Source organism: Emys orbicularis, chromosome 2, assembly GCF_028017835.1.
Source record: "Emys orbicularis isolate rEmyOrb1 chromosome 2, rEmyOrb1.hap1, whole genome shotgun sequence".
In the NCBI taxonomy this organism is placed as follows: Eukaryota; Metazoa; Chordata; order Testudines; family Emydidae; genus Emys; species Emys orbicularis.
In genome coordinates this window covers 238,456,305-238,474,404 of record NC_088684.1, presented here as the reverse complement: position 1 = coordinate 238,474,404, position 18,100 = coordinate 238,456,305, and the positions used below count along the sequence as shown (strand labels likewise).

The 18,100-nt window shown below is 42.4% G+C and overlaps 1 protein-coding gene across 1 annotated transcript; it reads left to right on the top strand.

Annotated features, from left to right (window-relative positions):
• The first annotated feature begins 6,367 nt into the window (after positions 1–6,367).
• LOC135873821 (ATP-binding cassette sub-family B member 5-like) lies at positions 6,368–17,869 on the top strand. The gene is made up of 6 exons (XM_065398435.1): positions 6,368–6,511; positions 6,824–6,953; positions 7,022–7,029; positions 8,806–9,003; positions 10,431–10,595; positions 17,675–17,869. The coding sequence occupies exons 1-6, from the start codon at positions 6,368–6,370 to the stop codon at positions 17,867–17,869; spliced, it is 840 nt and encodes a 279-aa protein (XP_065254507.1).
• The last annotated feature ends 231 nt before the right edge of the window (positions 17,870–18,100 follow it).

Genomic DNA, 18,100 nt, shown 5'->3' with positions numbered 1-18,100 from the left:
CACTTCAACCTCCCTGGCCACACAATAGCAGATGTAAAGGTAGCCATCTTACAGCAAAAAAAACTTCAGGACCAGACTCCAAAGAGAAACTGCTGAGCTCCAGTTCATTTGCAAATTTGACACCATCAGATCAGGATTAAACAAAGACTGTGAATGCCCATCCAACTACAGAAGCAGTTTCTCCTCCCTTGGTGTTCACACCTCAACTGCTAGCAGAGCACCTCACCCTCCCTGATTGAACTAACCTCGTTTTCTCCATACTGATTTATACCTGCCTCTGGAAATTTCCATTACTTGCATCTGAAGAAGTGAGGTTCTTACCCACGAAAGCTTATGCTCCCAATACTTATGTAAGTCTTAAAGGTGCCACAGGACCCTCTGTTGCTTTTTTACAGATTCAGACTAACACGGCTACCCCTCTGATACTTGACATTTTTTAACATGTCGCCAGCATGGAAGCATGTCCTCTGGATCAGTGGCCGAAGCATGAAAGGACATATGAATGTTTAGAATATCTGGCACGTAAATACCTTGCAATGCTGGCTACAAAAGTGCCATGAAAATGCCTGTTCTCACTTTCAGGTGACATTGTAAACAAGAAGTAGGCAGCATTATCTCCTGCAAATGTAAGCAGACTTGTTTGTCTGAGCGATTGGCTGAACAAGAAGTAGGACTGAGTGGACTTGGAGGCTCTAAAGTTTTACATTGTTTTGTTTTTGAATGAATTTATTTTTTGTACATAATTCTATTTTTATAAGGTCAACTTTCATGACAAAGAGATTGCACTACAGTACTTGTATAAGGTGAATTGAAAAATACCATTTATTTTGTTTTTTTACCGAGCAAATATTTGTCATCAAGAATATAAAGTGAGCACTGTACACTTTGTATTCTGTGTTGCAATTGAAATGAATACATCTGAAAATGTAGAAAACATCCAAAAATATTTAAGTAAATAGTATTCTATTGTTTAACAGCACGATTAATGACAACTAATTTTTTAATTGCTTGACAGCCCTAATAAAAATGAGAGAGAAATAGAGATAATATACATATTACTCTGAACTATCTTCAGCTGAAAAAATTGCTTTCCCCCCCACCTTAGAGACATTAATTAATCAATGATAGTATTGGAGACAAATTCACTCAGCTATTTCAAAACATGTCAATGTTCACAGTAGGCATAGTGATTGGCTTTGAGAAGGGATAGAAATTTACACTTGTGATCCTATCCACAAGCCCCCTCGTAGTACTATCAGCAGCATTTTGTTCTAAGGTAGGCAAGATTTTAAAGATTAATATGTAACAAAAGGCAATTTCATGGAAACTGTTTTTGCTATATACTTGCCAAAATTACAGTTACCGAAAAGCTCAGATTTCCACTAGTGAAATCTTGTGTCTTATTCTTATGTGTGAATAAATGTACATTTTGATCTCTAAATTACCAAATTACATTTTAAGTGTTAACTTTCCTTTAGTAGTAGTTTAACAGCTGTTCACAATTGCTAAGAGCATGGTTCATGAAAAGAAAATAAACTAAAAGAAAAATGCCTGATTTAAAAAAAATAGTTTCTTTGCACAGATAGACAGGTACATAGATATATTTAGGCCAATTCAAATTGTTTTATCTTTAAAAATGGAGAAACTTTCTAATATTAATTAATATTAGACAATCTCTTCATTTTAACTAGCAAATTATCCAGATAAACATTGTGTTGTCTTTGTTAATAACAAAAAAGCTGCCACTAGGCTCATCAGAAGATGATAGGAAAGAGAACTATTCTCCTAGCAAATCTAGTAGGTTTTATTCATATGTTAGAGTGGTAAATGAAAACTCTGATACAATAAGCAGCTAACACATGTTCAGTGCCATTTGTTTACTCTAAATACATGTCATGCTTTGGATGGCTTTGAATCACATACAATATGGGTAACAATGTCAGATTTCAATGATTAACATGACTAGAGAAGTTTAGACAAGAGATACAAACACAGGATAGCTATTGATCACATGTACAGAGCACATCATGTATGACATGTAAATTCTGATAATGCTACAGCCGATTTAATGTGCTTAAACCCAGTTAATTTTCAGAGTAAAAAAAAAAGAAGAGTCTCAAATCCATCCAATCGGGTCCTTATTGAAGGCAGTGCTGGAATCCAGATGCATAAAGACATAACAAAATGGCTTGAGATGATGGAATTGTTAGCTGTAGCACAGAAATAAAGGTGGGTCTTAAGGCCACATCTGTTGAGTCAACCACTCAGGCCTGATCCTGCATTAGGATATGAATCTATATCCTCTTTGAAGGGTGTAACCTATGGCAGGATAGATCCCTAAAACAAGCTCAGGAAATCAATAGGTCTGACTCTCAATAGTTAATGTCTTTTTTAATTTATGACTTTGTCTGCAGCCACAATGACTAACCTATGTTTGTCTTTTTAACAGATGTACAAGTAAACTAGGAGAAGCAAAAAACCTTGGTATAAAAAAGGCTATTGCTTCTAAGCTGTCTCTTGGATTTTTGTACCTAATTATAAATGGATGCTACGGGCTTGGGTTTTGGTATGGAACTACCTTAATTCTTGATGAGAATACTGGCTATTCAGTTGGGACTGTCCTGGCTGTAAGTGTCGTATTTTAACCTCAGTGTCTTTCTACAAACTAACTTCATTGTGAAGGTGATGTTGAGTACATGACATGTTGGCTATAGGCAGGGACAAGAGATATCATATGTCTGGAGAATCCACAACCGCTCAGGCACTGGGTTCTTTCTATAACTTCCTGCAGAGTTGGTTGTGTTCTGTAAAATATAAGTTAAAATTAAGTTCCTTGCCCTTTTGGTTGTGAAGTTGTGTTTGTGTAAGCGGGGGAATGGTCCCGCTATTGTGGGGAACTTTCCTGGCTTCTGCACTACCCCGGTGAAGTGGGCTAGCGAAAGGATCCGAGTCCTCGCTCCCACTTCCTTTACCCAGAGGCCTCCCTGCCCTTGAGGACTCCCCTTCCACTCTCCTGTCTGGCAGAGTCCTCGTAAACCCCGACAAGGCTGGGCCCAGGATTCCTGGGGGGCTTGACCCCCAACCCTGCTGTGGTCACCTAGGACAGGGGCTAGGGTGTCCCCACTCCGGGGTACTCTCTCTGCACTGGGCACCTCCCTGACCCACTGATCATTTTATACAATTTAAAGCAAATACAAGTTGTTTAATTAACAATTACTTTTAAAAAAGAATAAGGAAAAATGGGAAAGGTTAAAGGAAAACCCATCACCCTGCTCTGTGGCAGGGATCATCACAAGCAGTGTCTCTGGAACGTCAGGGCAGTTCACAGTCTGTTCCTTGTAGGTCCCGGGCCTCCTTCTCAGGCCCTGGCTGTGCTGCAGAGACGCTGCGGGTTGGACACTTGCTCTGGCGGTGGCCACACGCTCTCAGGCTCTAGGTGGCAGGACCCTTCTTCCCAGCGTCGCCCCCGCCCTGTCAGGGTTACGATCCCCCTCCAAGTCTGGCCTGCAAGGCCTCTTGGCTGGGGTATCTCCCTGTGCTGGGCCCACTGCCAGGGTCCCCCTCACTCTCCCCAGCTGCTCACCGCACCCGGCTCCGGACTGCTCCAGCCCCAGCTCCAGCCCCAGCTCCAGCTCCACTCTGCCTCAGCACGGCTGCTGCTGCTGCTCTGTCTTCAGCTCCCTGGGCTGCTTCTCTGGCCTCTCTGGCTCTGGTTGCTACAGCTCTGCCCCCAGGACAGGTCTGCTCTGCAGGCTGCTTCTGTGATGCTGCTCCCAGCACTGACCTGCTTCCTGGCTGCTTCTCTGGCCTCTCTGGCTCTGGTTGCTGCAGCTCTCCTTCCAGGACAGCTCTGCTCTCTCTGGGCTGTGCTCTGGCTTTGGGGCGGCAGCTCTGCTTCCAGCAGCTTAGCTTGGGCCCCTGCTCTCTCCTTAGCTCGGCCCCACTCTGTCTGACCCAGGCAATTCCAGCTCACACGGAGGACGGGACCTCCCTGGCCTCCTGACCCTCTGATTAGCCTGCCCGCCCTGTCAATCAGGCTGATCTGGAGCATTGGCTTCTCCCCATTGTTCCTGGGGACTGTCAGTCTCAGGCTCCTGATTTGCCATCGACCCTTCCCCTTTTAGTGCTGGGAGCTAGCCAACCAAAACACTCCCACTGAATGTTAGTAAGGGGGCAACAGTCCCCTTACACTTGGATACCAGGGTAATGGGCACTAATACAAGAATTTAGATAGGCAGAAGAGAATCTTCACTACATAACTGGTTTGCTGTTGTCTTTTTAATGTAACAACAAAGCAGATGTAAAATTTCCCCCCATTCTTCTCAGTAAAGTGTTCACTCTGAGGTCAAATAAAGATGACTTAAATCCACCTGGTTTTGCACTTCACAGTCATAGCTGTTTCAGCTAACATGCTTATCTAATAGAGTGAGGCAAATAGTGATTTCTTTCATGATATTAATTTGAATTTATATAAAAATTTGTCTCCGCCATATTTGCGTCTCTTCTGTGTTTGTTTTCCATGAACATTCATGCAGTTTGTTTTACCAGCACAAATGGGCATAGAAGATGAATGTTAAATTTACTTTCCAGAAGCATTCACACCAGACACAAGGATTATAATAACTGCAGTCAGAGAACAGAAACAATACCAATTGTTTACCAATATATTGTTATACCAATATAACAATATATGCGACTATATGACCAATCACAACTAAATAGCAGTAAATGAAGTTAATTGAAAACGTAATCAGATAATTTAAAATAACTAACAAATTAGAGAAAATCATAATCTGCTCATGGATTTTCCACAACCAGAAGAGAAGGGGAAATTTGCCTAATAGATTCTTCCTCACAAATTACTGTTAGGTAGGGTGGCTGTTTGTACTCCTCACATCTTGTGTTTCTATTCATTTGAAGGATATTCTATAGAATAAAGTTAAAAGTTTGACTATGTGGAGTCTTTAATTGTTTGGAAAATTGGAACTCTATTTACTGCTTGCCTTAAAACTCAGAGTTATAGTGAGGTTTATGGTGTAGTCAGCTAAAGATATGTTGGACTTTCACAGTGTGGTTTGCAGGTTTTCTGAGTTTTCTGTAAAACTTTATCTAGCAGTGGTAAAGGCCATTCACTTTAATGAGTCAATAAATATTTTTGAATGACCTTTTTGTATTTTTTAACAATATTTGGTGTTAAAATATACTACAATAGAGGCAAGTAGAATAGAAAACAAAAATAGTCATTTTCTTTCTTTCTTATGTAGAAATTCCATAGAATTTTGCCAAAAATCCTTCTCAGTTTCTATTGTTCCAGACTATAAGGTATTGTGCTGGCATTCCAAGGTTTAAACTTTATTCTTTTGATACTTAGGAATGTCTTGTGAATGACACACCAGTCCTGGGGCTGATCCTGCGGTCTTTTCTGAGGCATAGCTCCAATGGTCATAAACGGGAGTGTTGCCTAAATCAAGACTATAGGACCAGCCTTTAATTTTGGATTTGTTTTCACTGTAGGTTTCATCTTCTTCCTCCTCTCGGTTTTCTTCTGCGTAACTTTTAGTAGTTATTGCCTGGGCACAGCAGCACCACACTTTGAAACTTTCTCTATTGCTAGAGGAGCTGCCTTTAAAGTTTTCAAGATAATTGATCAGGTATGGATCCTTCTACCCTGTCCTCATAATCGGGCTATTATCTTGTATGAGAGCACTAATGATGCCAATAGAAAAATAAAGTAGTAATAAGCAAAAAGCCATGGTAATTTCCATTGAAAAATAAAGGAGGAAAAAATTAGTGTTTGCCAAATGGAAAAAGACCAAACTGGCTTAGAAAGAAACATTATGTTCAGGCTCTTAAAAGGAAATTACAAAGAACAGAATGCAGTTACCAAAGCAAAGTAACTATGGCAGCTAGCCTTAGATTGCAAACTACCCAATGCTAAAACAGGTGTGGTGTGGAAGATGTTTTAAATTGTAGAATAAAAATATGAAATATTCAGGCTATAATGATATCTCCCTCCCTCAACTGTGCATTTGTAAATTATTTGCTTAAATTTTAATTTTTTTCCACTCCCCAGAAACCCACTATAGATAGTTTTTCTTCAGATGGACACAACTCGATCACATAAAGGGAACACTTGAATTTAATAATGTACAGTTCGGTTATCCTTCAAGACCAGATGTCCAGGTAGGAGAAACACCTATTCTGTGCTGTGTTGTAGTCACTGTGACTACAACTTGAAATATGGCATGTTACTTTTGTATTATGCTAAAAGAGTTGTGTGCTTTAGAGGATAGGATGGAAGCACGGCAGATTGGAGTCAGGCGGTTGATTTGAGTTCCATGCGTAGAGAGGAAACATAAAAGAAGGCATGGAGAAGAGTGTTGGAGAAGAATGTAAAAAGGGGTTGTCAGCCAATGGAATGTTTGAGCTGAGTGAGGCAAGAAAGATGTGGCCTCTAAAAAGGACAAGAGAAGAGAGATTGGAAGAAGCAAAGTTATGCAGGGTCCTGAAGGTGAGCCCAAGGGCTTGACTGTGATGCAGAAGGCATGCAGGAGCCAATGGAAGGACTTCAAGAGGGACTGAATGTGGTCAGAATCATGACAGTAGATGACTTTTTGCTGCAGAACACTGGACAAATTAGAGTATGTGAGGTGTCAGGAAGGGCAGGTTCCAGAGGTTGAGGTATGAGACAAGATCAGAGCCAGAATTTGCAATGGGAATGAATGGGTTTTGAAAATGTAGCAGGGATAAATCTGGCAGGATTTAGTGATAGAATCTCATTATTTTGAGATTGTTCTACATTTTATTTTTTAACTATCACAAGGTTTTGAAAGGTCTCACTCTGAAAATTGACTGTGGACAAACGGTGGCATTGGTTGGCAGCGGTGGATGTGGTAAGAGCATAATGGTCCAGCTGCTTCACAGGTTTTATGATCCACAGGAAGGAGTGGTGAGTACAGCCATTCTAGAGCATAGTACTGTTTACATAGGTATTAAAATAGTAATATACAAAGAATAATAGCTATACAAGTCCTCAAGGAGAAAGGAGACAAGTGGAGCACAAAGTTGGGGATATTGTACCCAACTATAATACACAAGATTTTGGGCCAATAAGCCGCTGTTCCTCCCATCTGATGCTGGGAGATTTAACAAAAGTCTAACTCTTACAAAGTGAGCCTTACAGCCTTCAGAGAGTGGCTCACTTGGAAGTTATATAAATCACTGGCAAGCTTTTTAAATACTGTAGGGTGTTTTCTGTTCTGAGCAGCCTCACCTTTTACATTAGGAATTTGTTGCAGATGCTGGGCTTGGATTTAGAACACCCAAACACACACTTGGCTGGTGTCCTGCATATTAGGTAGCCTACTTGCTTAACAGTGTTGTTTATAGGGTTTCCTGTGGAGGGTAGATATTGTCTTGAATTGAAATAAATACAATTTTTAATTATTAAATATTATTTAGGAGGGACCATCTAAATGCAGATCTGTCCTTTGCTGGCAGATCTTTGCCAATGAGTCTGGCCCCAGAGCTCAGTTCGAATCACCTGCTACCTGCTATTCAGATCTACTGTAGATCTACTAGTAGATCAGATCCATGCTCCTCCGAGGGACCTGGAGGCTCCTGGTATTTAATATCGTATGTGATGAGAGGAGAGAGAGGCTATTGTTTTTTAAGCTTAACTACTTTAGAGGTGTTCATGTGCCACAGTGTTAGGGGCCATATATGTATCTAAATCGATTGAGGTAACATGACCACGTAGGAAGATGAGGCCACTGATTATCCATACTTAAGTTACTCCATCCTTGCGGCTCACTCCAGAACCTGAACTTCTTGTCCTGGCACTGTGAATTGGCAAGCGAGTTTTGGAGAAGTGGGCCAGGGTCCCGATAGGACAGTCTCTGGGCTTGGCCTTCTCGCAACTCTGTCCTCCAGGCCACTACGTAATGGTGATCCCCTTCATGTGTGAAATGGGAAAAAATAGCACTGTAACAAAATACAGCCAAGCACACCCCACCCCGGCTCCAGTGTCACACAGTCCTGTGAGAGTGCATGTAGAAGACCGGTGTTCATCTTAAAGTTTGCCTGACGCTTAAATCTGTCCTCTCCTATTTGCTATCCAGACAAAGAATTTTCATGGGCATTTCTGAGCACAGCTAAAGTGTAAAGTGCCAAACCTTGTGTTACCTCCTCCACTATATGGATTATCTGCATAGGACTGATCTCCCATTTAAGATACATGATGATTGTTCTTTTTCCCTTCTATCCTCCTTGCACCATGCTTCATGCAGGCTTTAGGGTGTGTGTCATTAAACCATAATACCATATGGTTGATAAGCAGAGATGGCCTCCGCTAGTTTCAAATTTTCCTTTCCTGCAAAAATGAAAAGTATCTCCAGCCAACACTGTGTAAGGGATGGTAGGATTCAGATTGAGGGTGCCTTCCTCTTTCCTTTACTTTGGCCTTACTGCAGGTGTGGTGCCCAGCAGAGGCAAATCTCCACTTGGTGTATGGAAACATCTGGCCAAGGACTATTTCTTCACTGAAACAAAAATAAATCCTCACTTTTCTCATGAATCCTAAATCTGCCCTAACAAATTGAATGGGAAGATTTTGTCCTAAACATTTGTAGGTTTAGAAAGATTCAAGAACATGACAGTCTTTTTGATCTGTTTGTACAGCACCTAGCACAATGGGGTCATGGTCCATGATTAGGGCTTCTAGGTGCTACGATAATAGAAAATAATAAGAAAAATAATAATATACAACCTCAGACTCTCATAGTCTTTTTTTTCTTTAGATCATAGTGGACGGACATAAAGTCCCGTAATCTGAGACATTACCGAGAATTCATTGGTGTGGTCAGTCAGGAACCTGTTCTGTTTGGGACAACAATTAGAAACAATATAAGATATGGTCGAGAGGATGTAACTGATGAAGAAATTGAGAATGCAGCAAAAGAAGCAAATGCTTATGATTTTATCATGGAGTTTCCTGATGTAAGTATGGTACTTAAAATAACCTGCATTCTTAGAAATGAACTGAAATAAAGTGAGATATTGAGATATGACCATAAAAGAAACCATTTTTTGTGTGTGTGACAGAAGGAATTTACAGCAATTGCAATGTTTCTCTAAATTCTCTGAAACAGACATGTAAGGAAATGGAAATGAATCCGGGCTGGGTCGGGGGGAGGGATAACTGTGAATCCAAAATCTGGAAGCATGAATGACTCTGATATAAATGCATCTTAAAAGTAAGAACTATGGTTGTCTTTCCTTCAATCTCAGCCCCAAGTTGAGGGACAGCTGCCCCTCTGCAAAATCACAGAATATGGGTAACCAAAACTCAGCAACAGCTGATAAATGTAAGCAGGGAAACATTGATTTTTACAGCCACCTTGTGGCCAAGAGTGGAAATTGCAGTGTCATTCAAAATTTGTATTTTTAGGCATATAAGGTGGTGATCAGGGTAGTGCTTATGGCACAAAGGCCCCAGTTCAATAAGGCACTTGAGCATGTGCATGACTTCAGGCACATGAGTATCCTCACTGTCAACAGAACTACTTATGTGCTTCATAGGATGACCAGATGTCCCGATTTTATAGGGAAAGTCCTGATTTTGGGGCTTTTTCTTATATAGGCACCTATTACCCCCCACCCCCATCCCGATTTTTTACACTTGCTGTCTGGTCACCCTAGTGCTTCAAGTTATACAGGTGCTTCAGTACCTGGCTGAATCAGGGCAGCAGATCTGACATGTATTTTTTTGAGGGATGCTGCGGCTGAGTGGATAAGATTTGGGTCTTTCACATCAGAAACCTTGTTCCAGTACCAGATCAAGCAGAAACTCCCTCTATCACCCTGGGATGCCCCTCTGGTCCTTAGTACCCATCTGAAAAAATTCCATGACCACCTGCTTGTGGGAACATTTTTGCTATTGAAAGTGACTTTGTGTAGATTTCATTCCAAATGGGATTTGTGTCCTGCACTCTGGGGATCAGACAATATATAACCTTAGGTTTCAGAGTAGCAGCCGTGTTAGTCTGTATCCGCAAAAAGAACAGGAGTACTTGTGGCACCTTAGAGACTAACAAATTTATTAGAGCATAAGCTTTCGTGGGCTACAGCATCCAAAGAAGTGGGCTGTAGCCCACGAAAGCTTATGCGCTAATAAATTTGTTAGTCTCTAAGGTGCCACAAGTACTCCTGTTCTTTTTATATAACCTTAGCTTTCATTTCACTAGGGTGCTCCCAAAATACAGAATTATCTTGCTCTCACTGTGGGCCTGATCCAAAGTCCATTGAAATCAAGATTGGGGGGTGGCGTATCTCTCCATAGACTTCAGTGGACTGTGAATCAAGCTCTATTTAGTGGTTAATTGTTTAGACTGCAAAACTGATGGTGTCTCTGCTATTTTCTCAGAAATAACAATACCCTTGTAGGAGAAAGAGGAGCCCAGATGAGTGGTGGGCAGAAGCAGAGAATAGCCATAGCTCGAGCTTTGGTGCGCAACCCTAAAATTCTCTTGTTAGATGAGGCCACATCCACCCTGGATACAGAAAGTGAGTCAGTAGTCCAAGCTGCACTGGAAAAGGTAAATGCTGGGTTATTGACACAACCTCTAGTTCCATCTTCTTGAATCAAATATATTTTCTTTCAAAGCAAGGAATAGATGAACAAGATTATTATTGTACTGCAATGACAGGGATGATTTACTCAATTACTGCCAAATGCTGCCCATTGCTCAGCAGTAAAATGCTGTAACCCCACTGGGAACAACAGTAACCACATGGTAACTCTCACGGTGGCCCAATCCTGCAGTGAGGCTCTGTATGGGTGAGCCCTCAGTGCAAGACTGGGGTCTAAATCACTAAGATATAATGAATGTATTGTTATGTGGTTATGGGGCCCAAAAGTTGCCCTGATGCACATGCAAACCCATTGGCTACCATCAGATTGTAAATAGGGTGCAAATCAGTGAGGGCAACATTTGCCCTTTGGCAAATAATTTGTCACCATTTGAGCTTTTAGAATCAACATCTTGTCCTTTTCTTGAAAATCAATTTTAAATACACAGACATCTGAATTGGTACAATAGATATTTCTGTACTTTCAGATCATCAGACCAATGCTAACAAAAATGCAAATGGGGTATTAAGAAGTGCTACAGTAATGTTAATCTTTTGAGTGTGTAAATATTGATTCCTTCTAGTTCATGCTTTTCATAGAGATGTGCACTGCCGAAGAAGTGTGCATTGATTATTATTCCACTGCATGTCACTCGTGGCTACTCCCTCCAGAAAACAGATCCTCAGCACTGATGAACGATTTGTCTACATGGCACTGGCAAAGTGCACCAAAGGGGTGTGATTTGTGAAGCGTGGTACAGTGCTGTGCTCTAACTGCCCTTTAAAAGGTACCTAGCTCATGTTAATATCGTTCCATTTCAAATGGGACTACATGAATCTGAACCAGGTACCTTTTAAGGTATGTCTACATGGCAATTAACCACCTGTGAGTGGGCCCGTGTCCGCAGACTTTTGCTCGTGGGGCTCACAATATAAAACTGAGGGTAGACTTCTGGGCTTGAGCTGGATCCTGAACTCGGGGACCCTCCCCCCTCATGGGGTCCCAGAGCCTGGGTTCCAACCTGAATGTCTACACTGCAATTTTATAGACCCACAGACTGAGCCCCATGAGTCTGAGTCAGCTGACCTGGGCCAGCCTCAGGTGAGATATTGCAGAGTAGATGTGTCCTGGGTGTCTTTATGCCACTCTGGCAGCAAAAATAACAGGAGTACTTGTGGCACCTTAGAGACTAACAAATTTATTAGAGCATAAGCTTTCGTGGGCTACAACCCACTTCTTCGGATGCATATAGAGTGAACCATATATTGAGGAGATATATATACACACACATACAGAGAGCATGAACAGGTGGGAGTTGTCTTACCAACTCTGAGAGGCCAATTAAGTGAGAGAAAAAAAAAAAAAAAAAAACTTTTGAAGTGATAATCAAGATGGCTCAGTACAGACAGTTTGATAAGAAGCAAGTGTGAAAATACTTACAAGGGGAGATAGATTCAATGTTTGTAATGGCTCAGCCATTCCCAATCCCTATTTAGCCCTGAGTTGATTGTGTCTAGTTTGCATATCAATTCCAGCTCAGCAGTCTCTCGTTGGAGTCTGTTTTTGAAGTTTTTCTGTTTTAAGATAGCCACCCGCAGGTCTGCCAAAGAATGGCCAGACAGGTTAAAGTGTTCTCCCACTGGTTTTTGAGTATTATGATTCCTGATGTCAGATTTGTGTCCATTAATTCTTTTGCGTAGAGACTGTCCGGTTTGGCCAATGTACATGGCAGAGGGGCATTGCTGGCACATGATGGCATATATCACATTGGTAGATGTGCAGGTGAACGAGCCACCGATGGTATGGCTGATGTGATTAGGCCCTATGATGGTGTCACTTGAATAGATATGTGGACAGAGTTGGCATCGGGCTTTGTTACAAGGATAGGTTCCTGGGTCAGTGTTTTTGTTCAGTGATGTGTGGTTGCTGGTGAGTATTTGCTTTAGGTTGGGGGGTTGTCTGTAAGCGAGGACAGGTCTGTCTCCCAAGATCTGTGAGAGTAAAGGATCATCTTTCAGGATAGGTTGTAGATCTCTGATGATGCGCTGGAGAGGTTTTAGTTGGGGGCTGAAGGTGACAGCTAGTGGTGTTCTGTTATTTTCTTTGTTGGCCCTGTCTTGTAGGAGGTGACTTCTGGGTACTCGTCTGGCTCTGTCAATCTGTTTTTTCACTTCAGCAGGTGGGTATTGTAGTTTTAAGAATGCTTGATAGAGATCTTGTAGGTGCTTGTCTCTATCTGAGGGATTGGAGCAAATGCGGTTATATCTTAGAGCTTGGCTGTAGACAATGGATCGTGTGGTGTGTCCTGGATGGAAGCTGGAGGCATGTAGGTAAGTGTAGCGGTCAGTAGGTTTCCGGTACAGGGTGGTATTTATGTGACCATCGCTTATTAGCACAGTAGTGTCCAGGAAATGGACCGCTTGTGTGGATTGATCTAGGCTGAGGTTGATGGTGGGATGGAAATTATTGAAATCATGGTGGAATTCCTCAAGGGCTTCTTTTCCATGGGTCCAGATGATGAAGATGTCATCAATGTAGCGCAAGTAGAGTAGGGGCGTTAGGGGACGAGAGCTAAGGAAGCGTTGTTCTAAGTCAGCCATAAAAATGTTGGCATACTGCGGGGCCATGCGGGTACCCATAGCAGTGCCGCTGACTTGAAGGTATATATTGTCCCCAAATGTGAAATAGTTGTGGGTGAGGACAAAGTCACAGAGTTCAGCCACCAGGTTAGCTGTGACATTATCGGGGATACTGTTCCTGATAGCTTGTAGTCCATCTGTGTGTGGAATATTGGTGTAGAGGGCTTCTACGTCCATAGTGGCCAGGATGGTGTTTTCTGGAAGATCACCGATGGATTCTAGTTTCCTCAGGAAGTCAGTAGTATCTCGAAGATAGCTAGGAGTGCTGGTAGCGTAGGGTCTGAGGAGAGAGTCCACATAACCAGACAAGCCTGATGTTAGGGTGCCAATGCCTGAGATGATGGGGCGTCCAGGATTTCCAGGTTTATGGATCTTGGGTAGCAAATAGAATGTCCCTGGTCGGGGTTCTAGGCATGTGTCTGTACAGATTTGTTCCTGTGCTTTGTCAGGGAGTTTTTTTAGCAGATGGTGTAGTTTCTTTAGGTAATCCTCAGTGGGATCAGAGGATAATGGCCTGTAGAATGTGGTGTTAGAGAGCTGTCTAGCAGCCTCTTGGTCATATTCCAATTTATTCATGATGACGACAGCACCTCCTTTGTCAGCCTTTTTGATAATGATGTCAGGGTTGTTTCTGAGGCTGTAGATGGCGTTGTGTTCAGCATGGCTGAGGTTATGGGGCAAGTGATGTTGCTTATCCACAATTTCAGCCTTTGCACGTTGACGGAAGCAATCTATGTAGAAATCCAGTCTGTTGTTTCGACCGTCCGGAGGAGTCCACGCAGAATCCTTTTGTTTGTAGTGCTGGTAGGGGGGATTCTGTGGGTTAGTATGCTGTTCAGAGGTATGTTGGAAATATTCTTTGAGTCGGAGACGTCGAAAGTAGGATTCTAGGTCACCGCAGAACTGTATCATGTTCGTGGGTCTGGAGGGACAAAAGGAGAGGCCCCGAGATAGGACAGACTCTTCTGCTGGGCTAAGAGTATAGCTGGAAAGGTTAACAATATTGCTGGGTGGGTTAAGGGAACTACTGTTGTGGCTCCTTGTGGCATGTAGCAGTTTAGGCTTGTCTGGTTATGTGGACTCTCTCCTCAGACCCTACGCTACCAGCACTCCTAGCTATCTTCGAGATACTACTGACTTCCTGAGGAAACTAGAATCCATCGGTGATCTTCCAGAAAACACCATCCTGGCCACTATGGACGTAGAAGCCCTCTACACCAATATTCCACACACAGATGGACTACAAGCTATCAGGAACAGTATCCCCGATAATGTCACAGCTAACCTGGTGGCTGAACTCTGTGACTTTGTCCTCACCCACAACTATTTCACATTTGGGGACAATATATACCTTCAAGTCAGCGGCACTGCTATGGGTACCCGCATGGCCCCGCAGTATGCCAACATTTTTATGGCTGACTTAGAACAACGCTTCCTTAGCTCTCGTCCCCTAACGCCCCTACTCTACTTGCGCTACATTGATGACATCTTCATCATCTGGACCCATGGAAAAGAAGCCCTTGAGGAATTCCACCATGATTTCAATAATTTCCATCCCACCATCAACCTCAGCCTAGATCAATCCACACAAGCGGTCCATTTCCTGGACACTACTGTGCTAATAAGCGATGGTCACATAAATACCACCCTGTACCGGAAACCTACTGACCGCTACACTTACCTACATGCCTCCAGCTTCCATCCAGGACACACCACACGATCCATTGTCTACAGCCAAGCTCTAAGATATAACCGCATTTGCTCCAATCCCTCAGATAGAGACAAGCACCTACAAGATCTCTATCAAGCATTCTTAAAACTACAATACCCACCTGCTGAAGTGAAAAAACAGATTGACAGAGCCAGACGAGTACCCAGAAGTCACCTCCTACAAGACAGGGCCAACAAAGAAAATAACAGAACACCACTAGCTGTCACCTTCAGCCCCCAACTAAAACCTCTCCAGCGCATCATCAGAGATCTACAACCTATCCTGAAAGATGATCCTTTACTCTCACAGATCTTGGGAGACAGACCTGTCCTCGCTTACAGACAACCCCCCAACCTAAAGCAAATACTCACCAGCAACCACACATCACTGAACAAAAACACTGACCCAGGAACCTATCCTTGTAACAAAGCCCGATGCCAACTCTGTCCACATATCTATTCAAGTGACACCATCATAGGGCCTAATCACATCAGCCATACCATCGGTGGCTCGTTCACCTGCACATCTACCAATGTGATATATGCCATCATGTGCCAGCAATGCCCCTCTGCCATGTACATTGGCCAAACCGGACAGTCTCTACGCAAAAGAATTAATGGACACAAATCTGACATCAGGAATCATAATACTCAAAAACCAGTGGGAGAACACTTTAACCTGTCTGGCCATTCTTTGGCAGACCTGCGGGTGGCTATCTTAAAACAGAAAAACTTCAAAAACAGACTCCAACGAGAGACTGCTGAGCTGGAATTGATATGCAAACTAGACACAATCAACTCAGGGCTAAATAGGGATTGGGAATGGCTGAGCCATTACAAACATTGAATCTATCTCCCCTTGTAAGTATTTTCACACTTGCTTCTTATCAAACTGTCTGTACTGAGCCATCTTGATTATCACTTCAAAAGTTTTTTTTTTTTTTTTTTTCTCTCACTTAATTGGCCTCTCAGAGTTGGTAAGACAACTCCCACCTGTTCATGCTCTCTGTATGTGTGTGTATATATATCTCCTCAATATATGGTTCACTCTATATGCATCCGAAGAAGTGGGTTGTAGCCCACGAAAGCTTATGCTCTAATAAATTTGTTAGTCTCTAAGGTGCCACAAGTACTCCTGTTATTTTTGCGGATACAGACTAACACGGCTGCTACTCTGAAATCTGGCAGCAAAGAAGACACTTACAGAAGCCTCAAGAAGACAGTTGAGAGCTCCCACAGTTCAGGAAAACTCCTGGGAGGTGTGAGGCTAGCGTAGCCAACTTCATGCTACCTGGGCCCCTATATAGAGGCATGTTGGTGTTGGATCATATTAAAGAAGGTCTGTACTAAAATCACAAGTAAGTTTTTGAATCCCCATGGTTTAAATTCCAGGGCATTGCTAATTAAGATGTCTCTTGCTTTCTGTTTCTCCCCCTCTCTGTGTGAAACTCGCAAGCTGCTAATTGTGTTAGTACATCCTAAGACAGAGAGTCTGTTCTCAAAGCGATACTTTGTAACAACAGAAACAGCACACACAGACTCCCACCCTTTGTAGTTTTTATCTCGCTTTGTTATTAATGTTATATGGCGGGAAGCTCAAGTAACTTTGTAACACCCCAAGAGTTGTTAAAGTCGGGAGAGACAGCAAAATAACAATTGTGACTAAAATAGAGATAGAGAATGGATGTGGATGGATGCTTGGTGTAGATAATAAATGAATGAGCAGGGAAGTGCCAGCCTAAGAGTTCAATATCCATCGGCCGAAGAATGCGCAGAGTGGAGACAACTGGATGGCCCCCAGAGGGCAAACCGGAATCCACCCAACCATCCCAAGGATGAGAGAACTGAAGAACAAAATAAACACCTGATAGTCATCATGGAGCCATCATGACAATAGCATGATGAAGCAATTCCCATAGACTAACATAGGAATGAATTCCTATAAAAACGGATTCTAAGGGCTGAGGACTCTGAGACTTGTTCTGCGACCACCCTCCAGGAGCATCGGATGCGCATCTGACAAAGACTCGGCTCCACCCTTGTGTCCAGGCTACCTGGCCAGTACTCTGTCATGAGCAACCTCTAGGCTGGTAACTATAACAACTCTGCAGAACTTGTATGAATGATTGTATAAATGGATATATAGATAAGTAAGGAATAGTAGTAATATAGAATTGTATATTCAGATCTTTTTATTGTATATAAAATAAATGTGGCATTTTGCCTTATCCCCCTTACAAGATCCTGTTGGTCATCTTCTTCTTCTTATTATTATTATTATATAACATTGGGGCAGGGCTAGAGCCCATGTTGCTCCATCTGCTCCTCTGCAAGGAATCAGTCCCTATGAGACTGTTCCACATGGCATAACCTAAAGCAGCTCAGAGTTTAGCTTTTTAAATTTTGAATAGAATAATTAAAGAGAGAGAGTGTCAAGAAAATCAGGGGAAGCAAAACAAGCTTTCTGAGTTTGTTTAGTGTGGATGCTGACAAGCAGGTGTCCTGTAGCTCAGCAGAGACAGAACCAGGATACAAATGGTTTTAGTTGTCAGTTGTGGAAAAACTCATGGATTCTCAGGGTGTTTAGCAAATGAAATCAATGGGAGTAACTACTCAATATGACCAATTAGAGTAAATTACATTACATCTCCAAGCCACAGGGGACACAAATTACAATGTGGTTGTTTGTTTACAGGCCAGCAAAGGTCGAACCACTCTTGTAATAGCTCATCGGCTTTCCCCCATTCGGACTGCAAATGTAATAGTGGCCATAGCTGATGGTGCTGTGGCTGAAGTAGGAACACATTCAGAGCTGATGGAGAAAAGGGGGTTATATTATTCACTTGCAGCAGCACAGGTACCTTACAAAGATACTAAAGTTTTGCTGTGAAAGTCCTTGTTTGTGACATATCAACTTCATTTATTTAAAAGATAGAGCAATAAGCAGGTGACGCATGCACTAGTACATGCGTTAAGTTCTTTACTCTGCCAAGAAGTGAGAGGCACAATGGTAACTAAAAGCCAAATCACCGCCTCCTGCACAAACACAAGATTGTTCTGTTCGTACATGTCACTGGGGTTTGCTCCTCCCCCGATGCCTCCCCAAACCCACAGATACCCC

What these genes read in the sequence shown, in the direction of transcription:
- LOC135873821 (XM_065398435.1), top strand. Translation starts at nt 6,368, where the DNA reads ATGGAGAAGAGTGTTGGAGAAGAATGTAAAAAGGGGTTGTCAGCCAAT. An exon ending in AGTTATGCAGGGTCCTGAAG is followed by an intron (nt 6,512 to 6,823) that starts GTGAGCCCAAGG and finishes AACTATCACAAG; the next exon opens with GTTTTGAAAGGTCTCACTCT. An exon ending in TCCAAGCTGCACTGGAAAAG is followed by an intron (nt 10,596 to 17,674) that starts GTAAATGCTGGG and finishes GTTTGTTTACAG; the next exon opens with GCCAGCAAAGGTCGAACCAC.